We start from the raw sequence: 18,132 nt of genomic DNA on the forward strand, positions 1-18,132 counted from the left end.
CAGAGGAGAAACAAACGTTTTGTGTATATACTTTATCAGACAGTGGTAGGGAGGCTACTTCAGTTAATCAGTTGGACAGATTATTTATTAATATCAGTATTTGTGTCAAACATTGTGCTGGGTACTAAGAGAGGTCCTTTTAACCCCAGAAGAAAGAATGTCAGTCTGGTAACAAACTGGAAAGGCTGCTTAACTTTGCCTCCAAGTAGAGGGTAGAGGGTAGATGTCCACGTGTGGCCTTCAGTCTGTCAGGAACAGACAGACAGTCACATGGATTGGGACAGGAATGTAGGCAAGAGAGTAGTGCAAGAAAAGTGTTCCTTCAAGTAACTACATGGAAAGAATAGGTGGTAAGTAGAAGAATTATAACATCTGGCATCCTAATGAGTCCACAGTATAGGTGTTAGGAAATTGAAATAGGAGCTTGACAGGGAAGTAAAGGCTTATTTGCAATAAGAGGGCTTCAGTAATTTTCTTACCCTTTTCACTTCTACAGCAGACATCAACTTGGATATATCAAAGCCTTTGAAAGCAAACCTGAGTTTTACTAAGTTGGATCAAATAAACCATTTTTTGAAGAAGATAAAAAACGTACACAGCAAAGTGTCCTCAGCCCCGTCAGACACCATGCTGAATAAGGATGCGCTTCCAGCCTCCAAATGTTACCGTGGAAAGTTATCTAAGGTTAAAGTTCATGGTGATGGAGCACAAAAGATTCCATTTCAAGAAAACGTATGGAGAACGATTTCCTGCTTTCAAAAAATTTCTGTTCATACTACTCAGATTGTGGTCTCCATGGAAACTGTCCCCCATCCTAATAAACCGTGCCTTTTGGCATCTTTATCCACCCTCAATGGAAGCCTTAATGTCAAAGCAGCGCAGAAAGTACCTGGTAAGTCACAGTAAAGGGGCAAGAGAGATGCCAGTGGCTTGTTAACATCTAAAACTGCATAATGTTGAAGGTTTGTATTATGTAGAGGCAAAAAGTTTCAAGAACCATTAGAGATGGGCACATTTCTGGTTTGTTGCCTTACTTTAAAGAAAGTGTTACAACAAATTATTTAAGGCTAAGTATTTTATGCCCTAAAGTGTTCCTGTCTACCTCTTCAGGTGTGTTCCTACAGATGTCTTTATAACAGTTCATTCCTAAATTTCTTTTTACCTAACGTGGTTGTAGTGGAAGAACAGAGCTTTCTAAGCATCAGGTTTTGCAAGCCATCTGAGTAGTAGCTTTCAAAGTGTAGTCTCAGAACCAGCAGCATCTGGGAACTTGTTAGAAATGCAAATTGTGACTCTACTCTTGACCTACTGAATCAGAAACTCTGGGCATGGCTCCCAGAAAAACGTCTTCCAACAAACCCTACAGGTGATTCCGCTGTGCTCCATTAAGTCACTGGTAACAATTTATTTAAAAAAAAAAAAAAAAAAATTTGCTCTGGTGGCAGAAATGCTACACCAAAAGTAATAGAAGCCAAGGTTCAACTTTGCAGAGACAGTGCCACTGAGGATTCTCAGACAGCAACACCTGCAAGGAAAGGCCCTGCTTCAGTCCCTAGCTGAGCAAAGGAGCCTGGACTTGGCAACTGAATGTCCTTGATGAGTGGAGAGGTGAGAAATTAACGGGTAGTGACAGCTGCATTTTCCTCTTTTGTTACCATACCTAAATTGTTCTTTGCTTTTTCACACTGAATCAAAAAGAGGAGGCAGAAGGAATGTGAGGAAGGGAAGAGAAAAAACAAGGTACAAGTGGGGAATAACCATCTTCAATCACAGAAACTGCTACTGTTAAAGTTCAGTGCACTGAAGCCAGAAACTCCACTCTGAAAGTAAAAGTAGCAAAAGGAAAACATTTTTTCCACTTTAATTTGGAGGGAAGAAGTGGGGCTAGAGGGGTAGTATAGGGGATAAAGTAAATCCTGAAATTGTATGCAACTCAGTTGCTTACTAAAAAGTGGCAGCTGGGGACTAATTGTATAGTCAATTTGGGCACAGTAGTTGACGAGATAAAGAAGGAGTTTTGTAATTGAGAAGTATGAATTTTAGGCCAAAAAATAAATGATTTCTTTCTTGCTCACCAGAAATATTTGTGACCAAGCCTGCTTAAAAGCACTGTATTTTTTTTTTAATTGTCTTAAAAGTTAGAAATGAAAAATGTAAGGTCCATGGTACGTGAAAGACTATGAAGCACTGAAGGCTGCAATGTCTGATTTATCCACAAATAAATTACAACCCAGACCACACTGGGACCATTCCCACGCCTTTCCAGTTGTACCTGAATCATAGAAAGGAAAGGTTAGGAATGAAGTAGAATGAAAGCATTTAATATATACTGTGCTCAGTCATCCTCATTTCTTGTTTCATTCACTTGCTATTAATATTTTATATTCATTCATTAGCTACTAACTTTTAATAGTGTCTGTTCTCAGTAAATTTCTCTGAAATATAATTAAAATCTTCTCACTGACCTTTTCGAAGTATTAGGTGCATTCTGGTTGTATAACTTGTTTTTTCCTTTAGGTTAGTACCCCATTATTTTTATAGTTATAACTCTTAAATCTAGTTAAATACAGTAAAAACTATATACTTCATACAGCTATAATGTGTAGTGTCCAGCAAATGTTCTTAAATAGTTATCTGCATCAACAAATCAAATCAGATTGAAGTTAGCCATTTGATTAATATTGATAGAAATAGTTTTATTATGAGTGTAACAAACACCAAATCTGTTTTGTCTACATTTCTGCTTGATGTGATGGCATGTTCAAAAGAAAACAAGAAAACAAAGTTGGGAAAATAATAATAAATTATGATTAAGTGAAGTGAGATTGAAAGCTCTAGTTATTGCTGTAGGTTGATTTCTAGGAAATTATAATTAAGAGATTACTATGTATTTTTCAGACATTGATTTTCTACCAAGGAATATATTTAAGAAGTAAAATATAATTTAAGCTCTGAACATTCATTTCATTGTATATTTACATATATTAAAAATTCATGCTTTGTAGTTTGGATGAAATATATGCAAATATATATTCAAGGTTTATTTTTGGTAAGTTGTAAAAAGTATTTCCCAACAACAACAAAAAAATGTCCTACCAGTAGTCGTATTTCTTTTTGTATTTTCCAGTGACATCGTTCTGTACGCAATCAAAAGTTTTTATAGTGTATCTTTGAGCCCATTGGAGTTAATGTCAGATTTTTATAGCTTGAATCTAATACAGAAATACTTAACTGTGTCTTTGATTTTACAGTTTATGTAACTATTGTGACCATCTGCAGCAGCTGCACTTTTCAAATTATTTGCTGAACCAAATTGAGCACAGTGACAAAAGTAGTCATCTCAGATGTACTATTAAACAGAGAAAGAAAAAGGAGCATTGCCTTGGTACAGCATAGCCATCTGCTGTACAGATGTTATTGTATAGAATGACTTAAGATAAAATAATTGTAGAAAATTTTCATTAAAACCTCAACAATTTGCACTTGTTTATGCGAATCTGCATAACTCCCCAATGAGACAACACACTTGGGGTTTCTTTGGTTCTCACTCACTTTCTCTTTGATCCTTTTTGATGTGCTGACTTTAATAAACACAGTCAAAAACACTGTGCAAAAACATCATGGAAAAAACTACAAAGGAACAATTATAGCAGCAGAAACTACTCTAATCCCTAACTTACGCAAGCTATTTTTAGCGAAATATTTTTTTTAACACTCTTTATGTGACAATGTTATATAAACAGGGTAAAACGGTCCTTTCCAGATGAGTTTTAATTTAGGAGCTGAAATAGATTTGTAATGCTAGAGGAATCTTATGTTCTAAGTAATATTTAGAGAAACACAATTGGGAATGTGTCGTAGGCATGTTTCTTCACTTGTGAAAAGTACAAAAAATATTTGTGTTTGCCTAATGATTATAATTTTTTATCATCTAAACTGTCATAAGCTTATGGGAAGTGTGTGCAGAAAGGAAATAATAAAAGAATGAGAGAGAAAAGTTAATGTTCTCCCCTACGACATTCTCAGTATACTTAAATCTGAAATGTTTTTATGTTCATTTACCGGTTTTTACAACAAAATATGTACAAATTATTCACTGGAATGTCTTCATCATTTGAAACAAAATGAAATGGTTAAGTATTTTCCACTTTAAAAGAAAGCCTGTGAGTTCTTCTCAGCCTTCTGTACTATTCCGTGGCCCTAAACTATCCGAGTTTCAAGGGACGTGGGTTTTTTTTCAATTCCATTCTGCAGATGCTAGTGTAGCAGTGACTTATGATAACCCAACTCATATTTCTGCTAGAATGCTTATGTTCTCCCATGTGTCTTAAGTAAAATGGCCCTAAAGTTCTGATTTTAGAACTTTACATACAAGATGTAATGCTTGTATTTTTTTAAATTGGTATATAATCCCAGAAATTTCTATGATTGTGTATAGTACTGCAAAATTTTCAATGATTATGTTATTGATAACAAAATTAATCTTGTTTTAAAATTTTATCTTATTTTCTGAAACATTTTAAGGCAGACGTTTCTTTTACTGTCCATTAAATCTGGCCCATTCTGTAATATGTTCTTCTTAAAAAACATAACCACCCCACCTCCCCATACACACACACACATCCTGTCTTTTTTGCTGTTTGAAGTATGGCATTTTGGAGAAACCTTAAGTATGTAGCTATAAATTCTGAACTAGCAATGTAGCACTTTGTACAGGCAGGGTGGGGAGTGAGCTGCAGACTTTAGCTCTCCTTGTCAGAGTAAATTATGGCTCTATTAGGGCGGCACTTCTTAGATTTCGCCAAACAAGGGTACACAATTCAGGCTGTGAAATAGCTGGGCTTTAAGCTGCCTTGCTCTTTCTTAGGGGCACATCTATTAGCAAGCTCCCTGTAGATGAGGAAAAGGGAGATAGGGTATGAACTAGTTAGGTGGCAGAGAGGGCTGGGGGAAGAGCCTGAGTGAGGCCATCTTGTCTGGCATATTAGTCCGAATCAAGGAAAAGTTGCAAGAATCCCCTTTCCATAGGGACTTGGGGGACTTTCATCCATGCAGAAAGCAATAAGTTGAAGTCCTAGTCAAAGAGCTGTGGTTTAAATAACTTTCACTACCCCAGACTCTGTCATCCATATGTACTTATCTTTGTGTATAAACAAAAAGTAGAAAGCAAGCAAGCATAACCACATTATTCTTCACGGATACAAATGCCTCTTCTCATGTTCAGTGCATTCAGGACCAATAAAAATGTAAAGAACTAAAGCTCCTTTTCATGTCCTGAAAAGTGAAACTAGGTCATTAATTGATACAGAGCGGAGCTCCAGCTTTTCATTCCAGAGTCAGCTGACTCTCCTGAGGACAATCTCCTAAGGCGTTGTCATAACCAGTGGATGCTGCAGAAATGCAAGTAAGCCTGAGGGGAAATAAAACATTAAATTAAATATGACTACCTAAAATAATATATTGCAATAACAAGCCATTTACAACACCCGAAAGACTTTTGTTACTTTTAGAAAGAAATAGCATCTTTTTCCAATGCCTGAACAATAGGAAATGAATTCTTCAACAGTTAAAGCCAGAGGACACACTTAACTTTTAAACAGCCACTGAGGATTGAAGTGGAAGTACAGCTTGTAGACAGGTATACAAATCACTAACAAACCTTAATGAATATTGGGTGTGGGCATCAGGGTCCTGTCATATTTGACACCGTGTCTCAAGTAGCTTAAACCCAACACTCAAGGAAAGGTGGAGACCTCATTGGGTCTGTAACATCTGGGGTTTTATTTGTCATTTTGGCATACCCAGCAAGCGCAAAAGAAAGAGTAAAAGGGGATTATCTTGACAATGAAATGAGTTACTGAATCTTGTGATAATGAAAAGCAGAAGAATTCTAATGCCTCTCTATAGTCCCTGAGGTAGAGGTACGTTTATAGTTTCGCAGAAGTAAAATGTAGGCAGGCAGAACAGATGGCCTAGAGTCTGTGAAACCTGACACCCCTCATCCCAGCACTGAGGACCACTATTAATCCTGGTCAGATTCCCTCCTATTACTTTATAACAAGGTTCAAGGTTGCTACTGATGAACTGGCCTGTCCTTTTTTTGCTCTTAAATTACCTGTGAATTACTGATTTTTTTTCAATGATGATATTTTTCTATGCATAATGGTGAACTACTGAGACATTCACAAACCATAGGATGTTCTAAAAATTGAATGGGAAATAGGTGGAAAAAGTAAAGGTCTCATTACTTTTTTTTTCCCCAAATAATGTCCCATTATTTTTTCCTTTAATACAGTGGGAAATTAAAAACGTAAATGCCTAAGTCTCTTGGTGAGTAATTTTCTTGTCCTCTCTTAGAAATTATATGCAATGGAAAAGAAATCCCAACGTACAGATTTTATTCTCTTGGCTGTAATTATTATCAATAATATGTGATTAGATAGAATTTTGGACAATAATAAACAACGTTAGTACTGCTATGTTAGAAATTATCTTTTTTCACCCCCTCAAAAAGAGAGGCAAAAAATTAACATTTGATTTTTTTTTTTTAAAAAACCCACTAGTAGATATATGATGTTCAGGCATATTTCTATGGTCATTTTTTTTTATTTTATTTAACCAAATTATAATAAGTCTTGACATCTTTCATTTGGAATATTCAAAATTTTTGTGCTAAAGGGTTTATGTGTGGATTTTTTTTTATTGTCGCATGATTTTTGTTATTCATGTACATTTTTTTAGTGCTGTGAGGTTACTAAGGTTACTGTTTTGGATTTTAATGGGAAGCCTTTAAATACCTTAGGATAGTAACTTCAGAAATTTAGAAGAAAACCACTGGGTGAGATTTCTGATGTGTTCATTTCCAGGCTGCCTGAAAAGTAAAAATCGTCCCATAAGCAGCCATCTTCAGATGTCAGAGCATGCTCATGGGCTGTGGCGCATTGTACACCATGTACCTGCCCAGCCTTTCGTAGACGGAGATGAGCTCATCTCAGAGAGATAACCATCTCCGACTTTTTCTTCTGATTAATCACCGACCTGAACTCCATTTGAACCTTGTTAGACAAAAAAAACAAGCAGAATTCCTGGCCCAAACTATAAAATATAATTAAGCCCTTTTGAAATGATGTGTAAAAGAACATTGCTATACCCCCACTTATAACCACTACCACCACCACAACCAATAAAGTTAAATCAAGCACTGCCTGTAATGGATTAAAATAATAAATGTTCCTGGATTTCCGTGTTTGAAGTACTTGAAGAAAACAGGCTCCCAGCAGCCAGGGTAGCTGAATGCAGGAGAGACATTTATTAATGACGAGTTCAAGGATTTGGCCTGTTTAAGATCATTACTTTGTGTTTACCGTGGGTTACACATCTCTTATATTTTTACACAGCCCACATGTGTCCGCATGCAATAAGGAAAGCTTTTTTTTTTCAACAAAAGAATTGTTAGTTGTGTAAATATGGTTTTCTTGGGGAATGTGAAGTCTTCGTAAGGCTCTGCTCCCTTCTAATGAGAAATCTGGCATAGTTATTATACTCTTCCAAGTAGGTTCACCTTCAAATCTTGTCTCCAGGTAGTAGTCTTCATCCCTATTGTTTTTAGTTACCAAATTCCAAACTTAATCTAGATTGCTAGAAAACTGTTGGCCTCGGGTTATGTATTTTAGAAGCGTGTCCCATTGCACTAAACTTCGTGCATCTTATGTAATATAGGAAAAAAAAATGCCTAAAAAAAAAGTGTTTTTTATTTCTTCTAGCTTTAACAAAGATATGATAAAGAACCATTCTTCTATATTTAGATACATTTGAGGGAATAAAGGGGACAACTAATAAAAATTTCTCATATACACATATTAAAGCAGTGTTTCTTGGACAGGAGGGAAAAGGGTGTTGGAGACAACAAAAATGCTGTTAATTAACAGGAAGATATCTCACTGTGCAAATGCTATTGGAGAAGCAAGTTTCCAGTCCTAGCAATTAAATAGTAGACATCTTTTTCTTAATAGTGTCTCTTTTGCATCCTAACATTGGCACCTTATAAGTTAGTATTACGTGAAATGGACCAGAATTATTGTTGCCCATAGCACTGGAACTGTGGGAAAAGAAGAGGGTTAGAAGTAACTCTTCTCCCGCTCCACTGAATTTGTGACAGTATTTAGTTTTGCCTGCGGTCACAGCAAATTGCCTTCTCATCCACATAAGCCAGAAGGCTGTTTGCTAGGAAAGTTTTTGGCAAAGCAACCCTGCCAGCGATGAGTGACTGAAGACACATCTTAGATGTTCTTTTGCTCTCTGGCTGGGCCTCTGGACCTGTAGGCTATGTTGGCCTAATGTACCGAGACTGAGCAAGACAGAGGGGACAGGAAAAAGCATTTATTCCCAACCCTGTTACCAGCTGGAAAAATGAAATTACTAAGAGCTAACTAAGAGCAGTACTTTTTATAAAGCAACATGGTGCTGGAAAGAGGCAGACAGTCTTAATCCCAGCCCTGCTACTTGCTGGCAGTTGATTGTGGTAAAAATTACTACACAGCTCATTTCCAAAATAAAGGCAAAAACACTTAATCCACAGAGCTGTTGAGCGGATTAAGGGAGATAATGTACACACAGTACTCCACACATTCCTTGGCACAAATTTATTAAATTCCTCAATAAATATTAGTGTTTTTGTATCTTCCTTCTCGTCACTCTCCCATCACAGTCATACCCCATGAATGCTGAGGTCGTAGAGCATTTAATTTTAGAGCTGAAAACTGTCTCAGAGGTCATCCTCTCATCAGGAGCACTTTTTATCCAATTACATCATCCACACAAGCTGTATTTAGGATAAAATAGCTAACTTGACTGTACCAACTTGATATGACTGTAACCAAAAAACTTAGTATATCTCAGCCCTGTCGCCAACAAATTCATTCAAGTTTCTTTCAGGATTTTTGAAATACTGAACATACCTCATGGACCAGCATTACTATATGGGATTCCCTGCATATCAGAGAATCCTAGGTTGAGGCCCATTGAGCTAGTCCGAACTCCCTTACTTAAGGATGCTGAGATTAAGTGATTTGTCCAGGGGTACTCCAGGGTGCAGGGGGAGTGATAGCACATGTCTCCTGGCTTCTGGTCTTTCTATTAAACTAGTCTTTAAAAACCTGGATCATGTGGATGAATACCGGTTTCTAAGCCATTGCAGTGAATCACTTAGGAAGCCATTTTGTTTTCAGCATTGTTTTCATACCAATTCTTCTATTCATGTGACTGACTTTAAAAAAAAATTAACCCACCTGCAGTTTCCTCATTAAGTTAACCAGCTACTGTGTTCATCTAAGAAACTTTCAAAGTATGTATTTACAGTTATTCTTTCCTCTATAAGCAGGTTGTTACACATTTTCCAGTATGCACAGATTTCTTAGTCTGCTTTTTTTAAATATAGCTACATGATCCAGTCAAGTTTTATTTTCCTAATAAACTGACACAACTGTAAAAACAGTAAGCATAGTGGCAAATTGGAGAGGAAGAAAGAGGCAAAGCATATCCACCATCTCCCTTTGGTATGTTCAGTTTAGTTTTTCTAGGATCCATGAGTTCTAAAACATTTTTCAAAAAAATACCTTTTCCAGACAGTGAAGGTGAAAGTCATGTCCAATTCTTTGCAACCCCTTGGACTATAAAGTCCATGGAATTCTCCAGGCCGGAATAGTGGGTAGCCTTTCCCTTCTCCAGGCCAAGTATAAATAGCCTTTCTCCCTTTATGTGAAAAAAATAAAATCTTTTCCTGATGCTTATCATTTTCTCATGTCCAGAGAATAGGTTTAGATTAGACTAGAAGACCCAGCTTATACTTATCAATGAGGCCTAGATGAGAGTTCCTGGAAATTTCACCAATGGGAAATCATCAGGTGCTTCAGAGAAGGGATATGTGTTAGCAGGTCGACTGCCCAGCCAGACTCTCATTTTGAGAGCTAGACTTTTTAGTAACTTGATTGGGAAGAGCATCCCTTTCAGCTTAAACAGTGGTGTCCATGTAGTTCTCTAACAGTTTTGTTATATGTTGTTTCATACCTTAATCTTATCCTATATTACAACTTTACTGTAATAACAGATACAGATATAGGCATATTACAAAATAGGATGTAATTAAATAAGATCTGAACCACTTACATATTCTGATCAAGAGGGGAACACCCAGCTATTTTCATGGTTAGAGTACCCAAGTGCAGGGATTTCCCTGGCAGTCCAGTGGTTAAGACTCTGTGCTTCCATTGCAGGGTGCCCAGGTTTGATCCCTGGTCAGGGAACAAAGATGTCGCATGGTGCAGCCAAAAAAATAAAAATACTCAAGTGCCATTTTTTTTAATGCTTTAACATAATTAGTTGAAGGAAATAGAAACAAAAAGATTCCCAATCATCTCTTTCGTGGACCAGACTTACAGAATTGTTTTTCTAGTCATCTAATCACTTACAGTCATCTCTTTACATAGCATACTTAAAAAAAGTTCCTTTCTCATTTTCTGAGTAATCCTCGTGCTTCACTACTATGCAAATTGACTTCTGGATGTATCTAACACATGCTTGCTGATTTTCTAGTAACCGTAGATTATTTCCAGCTGGATAAAAATACCTGGATATGCTTTGCTAGCACATGTCATCACTGAGTACTCTTTCTGTTGATGTACAGAAGCCTGATGTAGACCGCACGTTGCACAGTCAGCATGTAGATAGTAGGCGCCCTACTAAAGGTCTAGCAGAGATTGACGAGGTAGAACTGGCAGCATTTTGTAAACATTCTCCAAAACAAGTGGTTTGCATTTATTAGTCTTCTGAAGGAGTATTTTAAAGGTCAGGAAACTATTTGTTCCTTGAACTGAATTTTTACACTCAATGAAAAGTATGTCAGTATGCAAACAAACCAAGATTATTTCTGTATATCACACCAGTTGTTTCTGAAATTAACTTCTCCGTGTTGATACACCTCATTTACTTTAATTAAGTATCTGCCATTAATTTGCTAGAACTGAAATTAAATATATAAATACAGATCTTTGGAAGAGGCCAGTGGAAGAATCAGGCAGAGAAGTATTCTACTGAATGGAAGGAGGTAGAGAGAAGAGGAATATGTTTGGTCAAAAATGACCTGATCCCACAGTTGCAGAAAGCAAGACAGGATCCTGTGTTGGATCCTGGGACAAGAAAAGGACATGAAGGGAGAAACTGTTGAAATTTATATAAGGTTTATTAGTAATGTTGTATCAGTAGTAATTTTCTGGTTTTTGAGAACAGTACTATAGTTTATATGAGTTGTTAACATTAAGGGAAACTGAATGAAAGACATCAATTTTGCTGAAAGCCTGAAATTATTTCAAAATTAAATTTTACAAAATGACCCGACCAGTGATTGCATAAATAGCTTTAATAATATCCAGGTTTTTTTTTAAATTCTTGCTTTTAAATTTTGTGATCATTCTAAATCTTACAATTTTGCAGCATATTTCTTTAATTATTTTCTTTTCCAGTATTTTTGGAAATTTAGGGGAAAATTTAAAGTATGGAAAATGTAAAGATAACACATCAAATGCCTGTATACTCTTGAGCTAGAACAAATGTAAGCATCTTGTCATTTGCTCTATGTGAACACACACACAGGTGCAGGGGAGTGATAAAACTTCAAAATTTATTCAACTTTTTCCAGTGTTTCAATGCTAAGAAGTTTGGTGGGGATTTGTTTGTTTGTTTGTTTTATCGTTTTTACTTGTAGTCATTTTGTCCCACCTTGCATTAGTCCATTAGGAAGAAGATTAACACATGCCTTTAACTCACTTTCTGTTGCCATTTATTCCAGATTTTGAATGGATAAGTATCCATCTTAAATGAACTCTGAGTATTCTCTGTGGCTTTGGGTTTATATGTGTGGTAATATATAAAATAAGATTTATTTCATCCCAAGAAGGATATTTAGTATGTTTCCTGATGGAAAAAAGCAAAACAAAAAGGAAGGGATGATGTCCCATAGGCCAGCGTCTCACAGAGTAAAAGAAAGGGGAAAGGAGAATTAATAACCCTGTCTTGAGTCCCAGGGATTATTTTCGTATTTTGTGGTAAAAGTGTGAACTTTGGTTTACCATTTATAAATGACTCTGTGAAATTTATCACCACTCTTTCTTATGAAGTGATCACCATAATCTCTTATTACTGGTCATTTACACCAAGATTAAAACCACTTGAACTAACATACTTTTCTCTTATTTTATTGTAGCTTTTTTAAAATGTAGCAGGAAATGTTCAGAAGGAAATGGAGGCTCTATTTTAAACTTAAAAACTGGTACTTGTGGGTGAACCTTTCTGTGATCCCACAAGTAACTGGATCTCCTCATCGAGGAGCAAAGCCACAGCTTTGTTGTGTGTAGCAGGTGTAGTGGACGGGTAGGCACGTGAGGATAAGTTAAATTACTTGCTTAAGTCTCAAGAGTAAACCACACCTAATTTCCTTGTAGGTGTAAGACATGAAAGAGAAGAAAGGAGACAGAAGGGACCAGGCAGGGCATATTTATGTCTACAGGTCATGTGTTTGCATAATGCCTTTAGGCAGTGCCTGTTCCTACATCCTCACTGTCAACATTAGCTTCTTAGTTCTCAGTATTCCTCTGTGAGTTCAAACTCATGATCAGTGCTGGTAGACTTGAGAAATAGCCTGGAGGGGCTTCCCAGGTGGTGCTCCTGGTAAAGAACCCACCTGCCAATGCAGGAGAATTAAGAGATGCAGGTTCAGTCCCTCAGTCAGGAAGATCCCCTGGAGGAGGACATGGCAACCCACTTCAGTATTCTTGCCTGGAGAATCCCATGGACAGAGGAGCCTGGCAGACTGCAGTCCATAGGGTAGCAAAGAGTTGGACATGACTGAAATGACTTAGTACATATGTATGTACAGACTGTAAAGGATTAGAAAAAGTAAGAATAGAGGGAGGGGTAGGCTACTGGGGAAATGAAGAGGGAAAGAAAATAATAGGGCCTTACAGAAAAGGTGTTCAGTTACATATTTGATTTAGAGTGAAAGAATAGACAGCAGGTAAAATGAATAAAAAGCAAAAATCAAAGTATTTGTATGATAATAGGGAAGTGTTTGTGTTTTTCAACAGTTCCCTTGCTTAACAGAGTCAATATTATACATATTATTGGTTGTCTTTTTTTTCCCCCTCTCATACTTAATGAGATCTCAGAACTTGAAGCTGACAAATTGAGGCTTGAGGCTAACAAAAGGCAGAATCTTGTGATGTAAAAGAGAAGAGCAAATCATTCACTTTATCTTTGTGTATACCCCACTGTATGGTAGATAACCAGTAAATTTTGGTTCAATGATAAATACATGCCTGCATAAATATCAAGTTAGAAGTTTTCCAGGATATCCAAATTCTCTATAGACAAGTTAGAAGCATGGGAGTAGCACTTATTTAAGAAATGAGGCATAGCTATGGATAATGTCCTAAGAAATTATCCTTAAAGCCTTGATAGTAAAGAAGTTCACTGAAATACCCTGCACAAGGTGGCTGCCAGCAGCCTTCATTTTCTTGACTTCAAAACCAGAAAGCAAGAGGAACGGTTTCTTTCCCCAAAGTATTATTGTACCTCACTCCGTGTGTGTGTGTGTGTGCCCGCACACGCACACACATCTAGTCCCTCATCAGGAGCCAGTTGCCATTTCCTCCTCCAGGGGATCTTCCCAACCCAGGGATTGAACCCACATCTCCCGTGTGTGCTGTGTTGCAGGCAGATTCTTTACCAGCTGCGCCTCACTGGTTTTCATTAAATCTCTTGTTCATTCTTGAACCACATCAAACTCCAGTGAGAATCAAAGCTGAAAATCTAGAAAGTTCAGCAGGTTCCTAGCCCTACGAGTCTACTTTGTAGAAAACCAGTTGTCAAATTCTGCCATTGCTAAAATATAGCTGTAGCTGGGTCAGCACCTGCCTCAACTGCAAGGTCTCCTGTATTTCAGTCATAGTGTGTTTCTTCCTGCCTTCCTCAGTGCTCGCCTGAGTCTGATCCCCCTTTCTTCCTGTTTCAGGCTCCCAGGTGTTTGCCTGACCATTGGTTCACTGTATCTGGGCCATTTTCCCAAGGTCTCAGTCCCTACCTTTATTTTTACTCGCCCAGGAATTCTAGGTATCTTGTTCTCTCTACCTGAGCAAGAAAGAATAGAATTTGTGTGACAGTAGGAAAATGGTCATGTGTTTAGCAGCATACACAGTAACACAAAGGCTGTCAACATTTCGATTTTTTTAATGTAAAAATGCAAGTCTAGAATTTTTTCTTACATCCTCTCCTCACTCTACCAATAAATACTTCTAGTTGTGTAATGTTAGGGAGTTAAGAAGAACCTTCCACCAACACTGCATTCTTTGAGAAGAGGTAGGCACTTTCTGAGGAATATATAGTAAATTTTGTTATTCCAGTTCTACTTTTTTTTTTTTTTAAGGCAAAACCACAGAAACTAATTTAGACAGTACAGTATCAGTATTTTGAGGTCATTGCTGCATATTAGAAATAACTAGTAAGGTTCAAACTCTGTATGTATGTATGAATGAAGTTACTTCTACAAAGAAAATTTTATGTACTTACAAATATCTTTGTATAAATGAAAAGTGCTATAGAGAGAGTGAGAAAGGTAATATTCATCTGTATGCTCCAGACAAAATGTTGTCAAACCTGTTCTTAGTGAGACTTTCAGGGATAAATATCAGCCCTTCCTTTTAATAATCTTTTTTTTTCTGTTTTTTTTTTTTTCCCGGTAGATGATTACCTTTGCTTTAATAAAGTTGTCTTTTATGTCTGTCTTAGTTCTTTTGTGTTAATTTTGACCACTCTCTCCAAGTGATGTTTTGGGGATGATTAGAAATCAGTACATCTGAAGGAGTACTCGGCAGATTTCTCACTATCACAGGAAGAGATGTACAAACAAGAAAAGGGACTAGGCATTTAACCAACAAGGATGTACTAAATAGCACAGGACGTCTGCTCAATTTTATGTGGCAACCTGGATGTTTGAGGGAAAATGGATACATGTATATGTATGACTGTGTCCCTTCGCTGTTCACCTGAAACCATCACAACATTGTTTGTTAATTGACTACACCCTAATACAAAACAGTTTAAAAAAAAGAAAAGAGAATAGGCTAGAAACCAAATTCTGTGGTTTGGGATTAGAACTAGAGGTATCAGTGTGAATTAATTTAATGTATTTACTGATACAGAAATATTGATGTGTGTGTATACATGTGCAGTAAACATACATATACTTAGCCCACTCTGCTGAGAGGCTCTAGGAGCAGTGATGCCTTAGCAGCAATGAGCATACCTACCACCCAGATTTTGGTTTCTAGCTACCATTCTTTAACAAAAGAAATCAAAGCTCTGCAGAAATGACTAATGCTAGAGATGCGATGGGGAAAAAAATACTATTGAGCCTGAAATATCTTGTGGCCAGAAAATAAAGAAGTTATCAAAAAATGATAGGGATATATCAGAATGACACAGGAATCCACTTGAAGGGATTCCCAATGGCCAAAAATTTAAGCAACAAAGTAAAATAATGAAAGTATTAGATTAGTGCTCATAAAATTAATATCCATGAGTCCACACTGGTATAAATAAATAATTGAACTAATAAAGAGGGTAGAAGAGACAGCTCTTTTTACTGTAGAATATTAGCTAATGTAGAAGAATAAGAGAAATTGAAGATTAACATTACCAGACACCACAGTGATAAACTGTTGCAAGCAAGAACCATTGATGAATGCAACTAACTTAGTGACTGAAAGTTTGATGTAAAAGATAATCTGGATAATTTCCAGATACCTCTCCACAAGATAATTATCATTTACATATGGAAAAATAACTTAACAGTGCTGAAACCTGATAGACACCACTTTAGCTATGTTACGAAGATTAATATTACCAGCAAGTGGTAAAACATCAGTATCACTCCACTATGATGCACTGAGAAAGATATCACTTCTCTTGTATTCGTGCCAAAAGTGCATAACCTCATTCTAATGAGAAAACACCAGATAAATCCAAATTGAGAGATATTCTGCAGGATAATGGCCTGGACTGTTTAAGAGAATCAAGGTCATGAAAGACAAAAAAAAAAAGAAAACCTAGAGCATCTGTCACTAATTAAAGGAAACTAAGGATTCTAGGTTGGATCCTGGATCAGAAGAAGGACTTTAGTGAGGAAAATGGCAAAATTTAAATAAGATCTGAAGGTTACTTAATAGTGTTATGCCATTGTGAATTTCCTGATACCAGTTTTTGTATTATAGTTACATAGCTGGGTGAAAGATATGAGGACTCTGTATATTTTTGAAACTTTTTAGTAGGTCTCACATTATTTCAAAACAAAAAGGGTTTTGTGTAATTTTTTTTTTTTTTTTAAGAGGAAGGGACTTGGAAAGATGAGTTCTAAGGTCTCTTCCACCCAGCCTTACTATTCTATGATATAATGCAAAAGGAAGAATGGCAGAGAGGGAAGCACTTTTCTTTCTTGTCTGTCAATTAAATACATCATGGCAGCTGAAAATAAGATCAGATTCTAAACTGTCAACTTAGTACAGTGGGATCTGTCGTGAATAACTATCATTGTGCCTACTCCTGTGCTGCATGAGATGGTCCTTGCCTCTGGGATGCTCAGAGTCTACTGGTAAAGTAGATGTGGTCTTTCCTTTCAATCTTAGATTACTAAGGTCTCTCTTCTTTGGTGTTTTAAAAGAATAGAGTTAGACAGAATGATATAGAAATTGATAAGTGTTAGAAACATATCTAAGAGTGAGCCCTCAAAGTGGGCCCCAGATTTATCCAATCCAGGTGCCTGATGAGAATGATAAACACTAAATAAGATTTAAAAACCTAGAAGACCTTTAACACTAACTGTGTGAGAGACCAATAGGGCATTCACATTAAGATTGTTATTGTTAGTTGCTCAGTTGTGTCCAACTCTTTGTGACGACCCCCTGGACTGCAGTCTGCCAGGCTCCTCTGTCCATGGAATTCTCCACCAGATAATGGGGTATTTCGTTGTAGGTTAGTATGAAGATGCATGTATTCATATTTGAGGATAATGGGTATTGTAATTCTGACATTCCCTTAATGCTCATTTGCTAGATGATTGTACTCAATTAATCCCTACTTTTATAATCCCATTATGACAAATTTCTGAATAAGGAATTGATATGTTTCATTTAGCAAGTACTTACTGTTGAGAATTAAACATTTTAGGAAGTATAATGCAGGTAAGTCAGACGTCATTCTGTCTCTCCATTAATAAAGATGATTGTTGATTCTTGAGTATTTGAGGGCCTGTTCTGAATTTTTCAATTTACTGTTCTATTTTTTTTTAAGCGAAGTGTAACTTTGAATCAATAAAATTATGTAAGTGAAATGGAAGTCTTATTGACACAATACATTTAACGAACAAATTTAAGAAATTGATTTCCACCGTCATGATTTTTAACAAAAGTCTTTAACCCTAACATTCTTGTGAATGTGGTTGTCTTCCATGGAAGATTAGAAGTTGCATGGTGTGTCTTATTTCTAAAGTAGGAACGTACAACATATATGCAGTTTTCAAGTCTCCACAGAATTAAAAAAGCGAGTGTGGGTATTGTACTTTGAAACATGTATACTGTGGGTCTAAGGTGTTTTTTAATCTTTCATCTCTTTTAAGGATCAAATATCATTAGAAAAATAAGCCATGAACACTACAAATGTGGTCTGGTGAAATTCAATATTCACAATGACAATTCAGAATATGAACTCCTTAGGGGAAAGTTAACCCACCACTCTGACTTTTCATCCAAATATCTTAAAGTGTGCCATTGGTTTTATGAAAAGGTTTTGATCTACACTTCTAGTTTAAGTTCAAAAGAAAAGCTACATTTTAAAGTATATTCCTTTTCTGGATATATTTACTTTGAACTATAGCATATAGTTTTTCCCATAAATCTAACCTGCCACTATCTGTTTTTAGAACTTTGTAAACTTCAAGTGGTTATGATGTGTGAAGTTTGGATTAAACTAAATTTTTTAGAAAACACATGTTATGTATTTTGATTGTTTTGAATTTTAACATGGGCCAGT

The 18,132-nt window shown here is 36.5% G+C and overlaps 1 protein-coding gene across 11 annotated transcripts in view; it reads left to right on the forward strand.

The window, feature by feature from the left end:
* The window catches only part of VPS13B (vacuolar protein sorting 13 homolog B), a 752,042-nt gene that overhangs the window by 579,821 nt on the left and 154,089 nt on the right, over positions 1 to 18,132 (forward strand). For 6 of the 11 annotated variants that reach the window (XM_081503358.1, XM_081503363.1, XM_081503357.1 and 3 more), the window contains exon 36: positions 497 to 892. The exons of 2 other annotated variants lie outside the window; for them this stretch is intronic. In XM_081503358.1, coding sequence (XP_081359484.1) covers positions 497 to 892 — 396 coding nt within the window. Of the gene's footprint in view, positions 1 to 496; positions 893 to 3,251; positions 4,003 to 18,132 lie in introns of those variants that run through there. 3 more of the 11 variants (XM_081503366.1, XM_081503367.1, XM_081503359.1) reach the window with 2 other exon arrangements.

The sequence above is a fragment of the Giraffa tippelskirchi genome, chromosome 6, assembly GCF_054371585.1.
Source record: "Giraffa tippelskirchi isolate mGirTip1 chromosome 6, T2T-mGirTip1v1.2.pri, whole genome shotgun sequence".
In the NCBI taxonomy this organism is placed as follows: domain Eukaryota; kingdom Metazoa; phylum Chordata; class Mammalia; order Artiodactyla; family Giraffidae; genus Giraffa; species Giraffa tippelskirchi.